Source organism: Perca flavescens, chromosome 17 (assembly GCF_004354835.1).
Source record: "Perca flavescens isolate YP-PL-M2 chromosome 17, PFLA_1.0, whole genome shotgun sequence".
Lineage (NCBI taxonomy): Eukaryota > Metazoa > Chordata > Actinopteri > Perciformes > Percidae > Perca > Perca flavescens.
In genome coordinates, this window is record NC_041347.1 from 28786793 (window position 1) to 28798303 (window position 11511).

Genomic DNA, 11511 nt, shown 5'->3' on the forward strand with positions numbered 1-11511 from the left:
TCATGAAATAATCAGGCTTTATTACTGGAGTCTCTGAAAGTTAAAATCATTCAAACATCTGGTCTCTCTGTTTAGCTCCATGTATCCATCAGTCGATCCCTTTGTCACTTAGTCCGTCCTAACCCCCCGCGCTCCCTCTCAGTCTTCCAGCGCCAGTGTGTTGAGTTCCTCATCGAGCTCCTCCAGATCTTCTCCTGTGAACAGGTTCTCATCCACCGGTACCTCCTCTTCCTCCTCTTCTTCTTCCTCCTCCTCCTCCTCCTCCCCGCCTCCGTCCTCCCCGCCTCCCTCTGCTCCCGAAAGCCCGTTGGATTCGGCGCCACCGCAAGCCCCATTCAGCTGCTCCTCTGTACATGGGCAGAAAAAGATTTGTTTTTAAAACCGTGTTTTGGTTGTTACTTGTGTATCCAAAGTACTCGTACTGGGCTTATTCGTTTCTCATTCCCACAAAATTCACTGGCTGGCTTTTCTTACCGTTGTCCGTTTTCGTCGGCTGAGTTTTGTTCCTCGAGGTGAAACGGTCCGTGGATGCTACAGTAATGCCTGTGTTGTCGACCTCTTGTGGAACAAAACGGGATAGGTCTATGTCCTGGACATCTGTAGAATCAGTCTGAAATCAAATTGTAAATTAGGTTTAGACAGGAGTGTGACACAAGACAGCAGGTAAACTAATGTAGAGAAGCAGGGAAAGTATCATGTTGAGGGAACTCTGGTTAAAACGCTGTTGGTGATACAAGCGTGGAGTCATTTTGCCCTAAATGCAGCGTTCCGTTAGCCTGACAAACCAGACCCACATCCGGGATAAACGGTTGTCTTTCAGATTCCCTCTGCACGCATAGCCAACCAGAGCAATGCTAGTTGATAGATTAACCTTTTGCCGTATTCGGTCGGCAAAACTCCGAACACATCTTCACAATTCACTCTGCCGTCCTTATGTTAAGCTTGCCCACCGACTCTATACACTTTCATTTTGGCGAATACTTAAAATCAATAACGTCAATAGTATATTAGTAATGTGTACTTAGCTGCATCAGAACATCTGCACTTTTCAGAGTCAAATTGAACACTTCTCATGGACAAAGTTGCAGATTTTCACAGAACAAAATAAAAATGCACATTGCAGTACCAGAGAGGAAAAATATGAACAAAACAAATTAACGGACAACATTTTTATTTGTGGTATTAAATTTAATTAAGTAAAGATTGAATAAAGGAATGAATGAAAAAAGTTTTCTTGTTGCATTAAACGTAAATTATTAATTTGCAGCACACCAGTGGACAACAGGTGCAGACAATTAACGGGCCAATCATTTGCTGAGTGCAAAGGCAGGCGGCTGCAATTCAAAAGGAATGAAACCATTTAAAATACAGACAAGCACTTTTTAAGTCTGGGGGCTGCATCAAACCACTTTGCATCACCTGGAAGAAAGCCAAATTATAATTGCTTATGGATGAGGCAAAAAAAAAAAGTGTGCTGAAAAATGTGTCTCTGTCTCATCTCTGAGCGGTGGAAACTGTAGAGATGACATGGTCCACACCGCTGAGAGCCTTGGCCTCCGTTTGGCTTCACTTTGTGCGGCCGGCTTTTGCTGGCGTTAACTTTTCAATTTATGTGTTGAACCTGGAAACGTGGGCTCTATTTGTGATGAAATTCCAAACACTTAACTGGACATTAATGCACTAAGAGATACAGTATCTGTTTTCTAGCAGTTTGTCAGCTTAATGTGATTTATACTTTCATCACAATTAACAAAAGGATGCCGTTTTTATGGTCTACCCCTCTTCTTCAATGTTAAAGCTGCAGCCATGAGCTCAAGCATGTGGACATTTCTCTAAATGGTTCATTTTATTCTATGGAAATTCTACAGTTTCAGCAATACAACAGGAAGACATCTGTTGCTTCTGTTCACCATGTTTAAAATGTTTAAATACTTAATGGCCCTATATTTAACTTTTTTAAAATATTTTCTGAATATCTCAAACTGCCTGACAACACTGACCTCACAGCATAACACTTATAATAGGGCTACTCAATTATGGAAAAAAATAATAATCAATTATTTTGGTCAATATTGAAATCACGATTATTTAACATGATTACTCATTAACCTTTGAATATAATGGATAGTGTCCAAGGTATAATCTGTTAGTGTTCATGTCACAGAAAGAGTCTTTGGATCGGTTTTACTACTGAGAGTCGGTTCAGCTTTACAGATATCACACAACGTTACACAGCTAATGAACAGTTCCAGATACATAACATAATGAATGTGCATCTCGCATCACATTTTCACTCACTATGACCACTACTGCTGTCATTACTAAACATTGTGCTAAAATATCAACAATAATGTTGCCGTCAGTGGGCTTATTTGCTAGCTAACCTAAGGAAAAATCCAGCACATAGACGGTACCTTAGAATAACGTTACGTGAAACAGGCAATTTAACGTCCCTGCTCATTTTACACAGAGTTTAACAACAAAACAAAATGCTGAGGGAACATTACTATGTTTTTTCATATTGGTTTTGAGCGGTATGCGCCCCCACTAAGCTGGAAAAAGTTTTAAACAGTAAGTGGATACAGCGTGTCGGGGGAACACAACGTCTGCTACAGCGGGGAGGCCGAGGGACCGCAGGGTTAGCCAACGTTACCTGTTAACAGACAACAGAGTTGGTTTTGCCCTTTTTTGCTCACCAAACGCTGCTGTGGCTGCCCTCCTTCTGCCATCTTTACTCACGCTGAGTTTTTAAATTCCAGTGGATGATATGCACACGACTTGCCTCCCTGACGGTACAGGCTGAGAGAGTTTATGGCTTCGGGAGGGGCGGATGTGCGCATGTTATTCAGAACACAAGACGAAATAAGAGTGTTCTTGCAAAACAGAACATGGCAAAATGATCGTTTTCTCGATTGTACCATTTTGGTGATCAGTGGGAGCCAAAATCAAAATTCAATTAATGGCACAGCCCTACAAAATAACTTGCAAAACACTTATCCTGCAGACATTTTGTACCAACAATGCAAACTGTACAACATGGCATCATGACTTTGCGTAAACATACACGCCACTTTCCTAAAGCCAAACGCCGTGTTATCTGTACGCATTTGAGCTATCCACGCTGTACACAGCGTAGGGCTGCTCCCGCTTAGTCGATTAGTCAACAAATCTGTCATTTTGGTCTTAGTCAACTTAGATTTCTTTAGTCGATTAGTCATGTTTTATGCTTTTTTTCATGCTGAATGACTTATTTCGAAGAAACTTACAAGCACATCTCTGGTAAACATAAGAATTAAAGTGGTGCTTTTGCATGACTCTTTGCAGAGAAACTCAGATTTACAGATCTGTCGATTAAATCAACTAATCGATTAGTCGATACAATTGAATGAGTGTTAGTCGACTAAGAATTTCTTCAATCGAGCACAGCCCTAATACAGTGGATGTAAACATAAGAGAACGTGCCGTACTATCGCGAGAACGTCACGCGTGTTTAAAAAAAAAAAGGTTGGATTTAGGAAAAGAACATTCACGCTCAGGAAAACAATAAATGGTTGGGTTTAGGAAAGAAACATTGGGGAAGGCTTTATATATTTAAAAAAAAAAAAAAACCTGGCTCTCCTGGGTCAAAGTCCTGTGTTTTACCCATCTGCCACCCCAACCAATCTCCTCCGCGGACTTACGTCCCTTCATACTACTCGCTACAACGAAAATTCACACGTTGGTCAATGGCAGCCAAACAGCGTTGATAAACACGCTAAAAAGCAATTATGCGTCTTGATAACAAGCAAAAACGGCATACGAATTGCCGTGTCAAACATACGCCTCTTTATGAGATCAGTCTGAACTGTATTAGACACCTAAAAACGTTGAGTGCAGTTGTGCTGGGACATCTCACTTCAAGTGCGAGCAAGCGCAAATCCATATGAAGTCATACTACACCAAACTTAACTACTGACTGTAGGCGGCATCATCTGCTCTCCTTCAAACTTTCTCCAATAAATTCTGTGACTGTGTGCCGCAATACATTACCTGGTCGTCGTCGTCATTATCATCTTCTTCTTCGCTGGCATATTTAGTGTCGTCGGCTTCAGCATCGTCATCATCGACCAACTCTGGATGGAACTCGAACACTTCGCGCCCGCTCACCTACAGATACATGTGATCTGATTAAATCCTGTATTAATGTGGAAATGTTGGCATCGTAGACAATAATTTACACATATAAAATGACCACAGAAACAAACATTATCCAGAACACACACACACACACACACACACACACACACACACACACACACACACTTACCACTAGCGATTTTCCAGCCTTAAAGTCAGCCTTCTTCTTCTCCATCTCATCCCTCGCTTTGTCAATCTGTTCATCACCAGCACACACAGGGAAATGTAAGGGACTTGAAACATTTCTGGTGCTTCCCAGACAAGCTGATGTTAATAAAATGATTAAAACATCTTCCAACCTTCTCCTGCCTTTTCCTCTTCTTCCAAGCCAGGAAAGTCTCCAGGGTGATTCGAGTCACATTGACACCCAGAGCTGCACGCTGCAGGGGGACAGAAAACCAAACTAAAGAGAGCTTCCAGGGTAATATCAGTCAGAGTACTTAGAGACATCGGACCCTGTGTGGTGCGCTACAGCCTCACTTTTTGTGCGTAATATCGGAAGACATTTTCTTCTTCTAATTTCTTAACATCCAATTTGGCCGTCTAAGACTGGATTTATTCTGGGGATGTTGTTGACTGACCAATGTTATGGATCCTGCCTTCTGTTCGGATCTGGTCACAAGACCTTCACAACATTACAGGTGATGTCTCTTCCACGTCCGACTCCTCTCTCTCTCTCTCTCTCTCTCTTTGTCCTCCTGTTACTTGTACTCTCATTGCCTCCATGTTTGCAAAGTTCTCAAAATGGCTCACCTTAGGCCTATTTGTAGCGCTAAGGCTCAGACCGATTGGTAGGGCTGGGCAATATATCGATATTATATCAATATCGTGATATGAGACAAGATATCGTCTTAGATTTTGGATATCGTAATATCGTGATATTACATAAGTGTTGTCTTTTACTGGTTTTAAAGGCTGCATTAGAGTAAAGTGATGTCATTTTCTGAACCTACCAGACTGTTTTAGCTGTTCTATTATTTGCCTTTTCCCCACTTAGACATTATGTTCACATTACTGATGATTATTTATCTCAAATCTAAGTGTGAAGATATTTTGTTAAAGCACCAACTGTCAACCCTAGAATATCGGTGCAATATCGATATTGAGGTATTTGGTCAAGAATATCGTGATATCTGATTTTCTCCCCATCGCCCAGCCCTACCGATTGGTGTTCTGTTTTCTGTGCAAGTGTTTTCAGGTGTGTATGTAAGTGCCAGACAATTGCCAGATGAATTTTGCATTTTGAACAGAGTGTTTTCCCAATGATAACAGGAGATTTAGTTTTTTGAACAAAGTGTCTAATGTGAGAAAACGTGTGTAGTGTTTCGCAATAGGTGTGTTACAGAATTGCAAACAAAGAGCAAAGTTGACAATGTGTTTAAGCTATGGTTATACTGTGTTTAAGGTATGCTACAAGAAGTTTAGGTATCTAGGCTTTGGTCTAAGCATTTGTTTTTAGTGAACTGAAACATTTCAAGCATCAGTGATACAACTGTTGGAATGAACGGAAAAATAGCTAGCTGTTGGCAAATCATCTGCATACTCTAGCATAGCTAGGGAACGCAGCTGAGTCATGGCAGGTGTATTGCTCAGGTCCAAAGTAAAGCGCAGTGTCGAGTGTGAAGTTGTTTAGATGAGCGGCTCTCTGCAAAGCTGCTAAAAGCAATACCGTTCTAAACAGGTGTGCTTGAACGGGCGCTGCACTCGTTTATTCATCATTTGTGCACGCTCTTATTATGCCCAAGCCTCCATGAACATCAGAGTTGGATTGTAGTTATTTCCCTGAATCCATGAACCGCAAATCGCAAGTATAGACATACCTCGTTTTCTATCAGTTCCTCCAGCGAAATTTCGTCCTCTTTATTCTCCTCCTTCTTCTTGTCTTTTTTCAGTACAAAGCCAGGTGGCAGAGCGTGCCGGTACATGCAGACATCACCCCCCGATGGACATGACCAGAACCAGCCGTACTTATTATTCTCTATGGCCTCCAGGAAGTGCTTACACACCTGCAGACAACACAGCAGAGTAGATAATGGTACAAAGAGGGGACAGGGTAAACAGACAGCATCTTGTATTATTACTGTATTTAGCTGAATGTAGTTTAAGTTTGAGTGACTGTTTGGGGACAAAAACAGTCATGAGATCAGATTAACTGAATCCATCAACAGAAAATCGTTGCATTTTTTTTTGCCATTTTGAAACGACCCCGATTGTTGTTTTTTTCGGAATCAAAAAGAGGCTTAGCTATTACCCAAAGGACAGTCAGTTTAGCTTTGATTCATGGCCAACCTGAGTCTCAGCCAATTGTGAATGCCCACATTAATAAGAAGAATAAATCAGGGACCAAAGACTTATATAATGATTGATTTAATCCAATACCTCCACTATTGATCAAACCTAGTCAATGGAAACCCTTGTAGATACCCTTTGTTTCTCCCTCCGTCTCTCCAATATCCGTTTCATCATCATCCATACTTCCTGAACTCCATATTTCTCTCTGTTACATATCTGTAACATAACATAATTTCTATTCTTTTTTGATCATCAGTCAAGACTGAAAAACTGCTCATCAATTTGGGCGTTCATGCAATCGGTCATATTATCAAATGGAACATTTGATGAAAAGGCAGATTTCCCTCCATGCATCAACCTCTTCATCTGTCCCCGTCCTTATACACTGTTCATTATTCATCATCAGAGCAGACTTACAATTTGTGTTTTGGCTTTCTTCTTCTCTGCCTCTCCGTGTTTTTTGTTGACGACCTCTTCCAGTTTCTTCTCATCCCAGTTGTCCATAGTGTCTAAACAGAACAAAATGTATTCAACAATGAAGCGTTTTACAAATAATAAAAACTAGTGCTTAGTGGTTCCAAGATTTAGAATAACTAATGCTCAACAAATCACATCAAATGACATACTTGGTTTCACTTTAAACAAAAAGAAAGAGCCACCTATGCTTATGATTCACGTAATTGTAATATTTTATGCCAAGCAATTCCCCAAACTGTCAAAAGTTGGTATCAGATGGCCATCGTATTACTTTATTTTAGCCATTTATGGAGAATTATATCTAACATTACAATTGTTATAAAGTATGATGCGTAAATGATGACATTGCTCAAGACTACACCGTTTTACAATACATACATGATCTCACTGTACACTAACCTTTCTCCAGCTCATCATCTCTTTCATCCACGTAGAGGCTTCTTTTCTCACATTTCCTCTCCATTGATAAATCATGGCTGAACTTGCACTTGTCACCTTTGGTACACTGGCCCTGCTTAAAAAATGCACACAGCACTGACTTTGGGTCAACACCTGTAGAAAAAAAGGAGATGAGATGAGTTATTACCTTTTCTCTAAATTCACAGACAACAACAGACACAAGAACAACCAGCAAATGTTTGACATTTTTACATAATAAACATCTCAAATGAAAGACAGAGCAGAGTTAAAGGTACAATATGCAAGATTTTCCTAGAAAACAATGTATAGACTTGAAATGAATCCCTCTCAATCATCACTTGTGACCCCCTACAAGTGTGTGGCGGTGTCTGTATCTGCAGAGACCCCGCCCTCTGGCTGGGTTCTCTCTTTTCTTATTTTGTGTTCAGGACGTTTATGGGCGTCAACAGAGTCTCTTTGGGCCCCACGTTTGCGTAGGTCTGAGACTTTTGTCCCGATTCGATTCTTTCATGATACATGGGTGCCGATTCAATTTGGATTGCGATTTTCATTTATTGCAATTCTAAAAGTTTTGCGATTCACTAGTATTTAGTATTGCGATTTTCTTTTCATCTTTAACAAGAACAAAAGTTGAATAATGCACTTCTAGAGACAAAATATCATGAGGCATTTCTAAAAACTGATTGTTTTCTAAAAAGAATGCACATCACATCTGACATTTATTTCATTTGTAAAGAAGTACACAACATGGATTTTCTGCTTTCGCTCTGTTTTGCTGGAAACGTATATGATATAGTCTCGTTGAGAAAAAAACAACAACAAAAAACACCATATGTAAGATACCATAAGATTTCCATTTTCATCCCAACTTTAAACCTTTGGTTACCTTTTGCAACTTTCTGAGCAGCGACTACAGGTTTAAACAGCTCGTTGAGCTCGTCCAACTCCTTCTTCTTATCAACCTTCTTATTTCCATCAGCCTGGGCAGCCGATACATACAAACATACACACAGAGACGGTAGATATATTTAAAGATGATCTCATCCAATTAAATTAGCTGAGCACAGACGGGGTGAAATCTAGTCAACAATCCAGTGCATTTTTCTTGTTCATCAGTCTCTTACAAATGTGACAGTTTCAGAGGTGAGATTTAAAATAATATAGTAGAAGGAGAAAAAAAGTAAAAGGAGAAACAATAATGTTTGATCTGTGGACAGTTCAAACAAGAGACAGTCAGAGATATAAAGGGGGGAAAACAGATACAGAGAACAAGATTTTTTCCTGACCGGTTTCGCAGTTCCACTTTTGACTTGCTGAGTAACGTTCTTGATGAACTTCTGCTGCTTGGCCCCTTTCTTGTTCTTCAAGCCAAATGTCTTGTCCTAGTAGAAAAAAATTAAATCAAAGTTAATCAATCGCATAACCTCAAAAATCATCCTCAGAGCAAGCAGTTCCAAATAAACAATAACGATTTTCTGCACTTGTTTTCCTATCTCAGCAAATAAACAAATCTGTAACAGCAGAAAAGAGCTGTAAATAAATCAGATGTGACGGTTTCCTGTTGGAATCAATGTGCTGATGATTAATCGATAAATATTCATTGCTCTAAATATGTTTCTAGTTAGGGCTGGGCAATATATCGATATTGTGATATCAGACTAGATATTGTCTTTTGGATATCGTAATATGACATAAGTGTTGTCTTTCCCTGGTTTTAAAGGCTGCATCACAGTAAAGTGAGGTACTTTTCTGAACTTACCGGACTGTTCTAGCTGTTCTATTATTTGCTTTTTCCCCACTTAGACATCATGTCCACATTACTGAGGATTATTTATCTAAAGTCTAAGTGTGAAGATATTTTGTTAAAGCACCAATTGCCAACCCTACAATATCGCTGCAATATCGATATCGAGGTATTTGGTCAAGAATATCGTGATATCTGATTTTCTCCCTATCGCCCAGCCCTATTTCTAATTCAGCAAAAATATTCAGACTCCTATCCAAATGCGTGCACGTTGTGATAAGATTTGATTACTTAAACTGCCATCTTTCTCTGAAAACTTAAGATATGGCTGTCATTATGTAACAATGTTGGTCCGTCCCACAATCCTTTCTGACTTCTGTAGACCCCAAAGGTCTACACTAAATACGTAAATATATAGTTTCTTGTTAAAGCTAAAAAAGGCACAGCCATTTCCCTAAAAAGGTGGGCACCGTAGTTTAACATGAATCAAACATCTTAACTAGTGTGTTTTTAGGGATACTATATTCAGCCACAGATTAACAATGTCTCACGTGAGTTTGCAATAGTTTCTGGACAACAATGGAGTTCTACAGCACAGAAAAATTAACTATATCAGGCTTGTTTATTTTTCATGGGATTTGTAGGCAACCAACTTTATCTTGTGACCATAGATAACATACAAAGTGCCTGTTGTGTGATACTTTCCGACTCATGACAATACAGACAGAAAACATGACGCTTTATACATGAAATAACCTACAATTAAACTTCTGTTTTTCCAAAGATCAGCAGTGCAATAACCCATCTGGTGCATTAACACGTTGCAGTACAATCGGTGCCTGTGTATGCTACAACAGTAAAAGGCGGCTAACTGACAAGCCGGTATGGACACACTGACAGAAAGATAGATTAACAAAACCTGAGATTTGACCATGTTTTAGGTTTACAGCTGCTTTTATAGAGAGACGTCGGCATTAACAGTACTCTCACATCAGTCAACACACACATTAAAGTTTTAAAATGTCAAACTTTTCACTCCAATCTGGTCCCTCATCTGTCCGGTGAGGCCGACCACAAGCAGGCCCATCGCACCGCCATTTGATAACAATTCATATAAAAACAACCAAGATAATCACATAATACACTATAAAGGCATTATGTCAAGTTTCCCAATTTAAGGTGATGACATTTGGGACAAATCAACCTTTCTCGGACAAATGTGAACACGTACAGCGGCGGCACGGCCCTGCTAGCTGCTCGACTACCTCGTTAAGATAACGTTTCATGAACTAGTCAAATTGGACAAAGTTAGCCTCGTGACAGCTGACTAACTCGCTTAACATTGAATTATAGTGACTAAAGCAGCTAAATTAATCGCAACAACTACTGAACGATTATGTAACGCTGACAACTGTCCAAAGGCCGGTGTAGCTTTGGCATTCGCTTCTCAGCTACTTGTGTTAGCTTCGGTTAGCATTTTAAGCTAACGTTTAACACTGACATGCTAACTCGTGTTATTTTTTATTTTACCTCAATTATCTTCTCCTTTTTCTTCTCTTGAGTTTTTTTATTCCCCGCGGGCTGTGCGGGTTTCTTCGGAGGCATGTTGGCTCAGGTATAGTTGTGTACAAATCTCGAATAGCCGTATAATATTTATTTTAAATGAGGTGTTTCGATAGGGAAGTCAGCTCCACATTACCCAGTTGGTGCTAGCACAGGCACAGCAACGCCGTTTCTAGGCCACATGTGAATTGTTGATGTTCTGTGGCGTCATCACGCATCACTAGAGGCATGATGGGTACTGTAGTCTAAAGGAAAAACGACTTAATCCAGCTCACTAAAACTTGCAATAACCAGGGGGTGGATTCATTACTTAAAACTTTTAACTTAACTAAAAGTAGAAATAATTAATTGAAGAAATACTTTTACAAGTACAGGGCTTTTTTCTTTTCTTTTCTTTTTTTTCTTTTTACTATATATGCAGTCTATAAATAGGCCTACCTGAAAAATATACTTGTATTTGAGTTACTTTCCACCAATGGCAAAAATAAATAAATAATAATAATAATTAATATTCGCAATAAAGCTTGTGTGTAATGTGTGTACAAACTAACAAAAGAGTAAAACATGTAATTTCCCCTTGGGGATTAATAAAGTATGTCTTCTTCTTCTTCTTCTTCTTCTTCTTCTTCTTCTTCTTCTTAATAATAATAAAACTTAAAAAGTGTACAGGCCTACATTTATATTTTGATTGGCATTTTGATTGGCATTTTGATTGGAATTTGTTATCCCCCCTGATATAACCCAGCATTGCTATTTACTGAGCTGTTTTTTTATTATTGTATTTTGTTTGATTTTACAGCATTTTGTTACCTTTTTAACCTTTAACCAGGTAAATCTGT

At 39.4% G+C, this 11511-nt stretch overlaps 1 protein-coding gene across 1 annotated transcript; it reads right to left on the minus strand.

Moving 5' to 3' along the window:
* Window positions 1-128: 128 nt before the first annotated feature.
* zc3h15 (zinc finger CCCH-type containing 15) lies at window positions 129-10890 on the minus strand. Its single transcript, XM_028604124.1, has 11 exons — window positions 10640-10890; window positions 8652-8747; window positions 8252-8345; window positions 7345-7497; window positions 6886-6977; window positions 5997-6182; window positions 4476-4556; window positions 4307-4372; window positions 4030-4146; window positions 475-610; window positions 129-347 (listed from the first exon to the last, which is right to left on the minus strand). Exons 1-11 carry the CDS (start codon window positions 10712-10714, stop codon window positions 139-141), a joined length of 1305 nt encoding a protein of 434 aa, XP_028459925.1. The 5' UTR covers window positions 10715-10890; the 3' UTR covers window positions 129-138.
* Window positions 10891-11511: the final 621 nt, after the last annotated feature.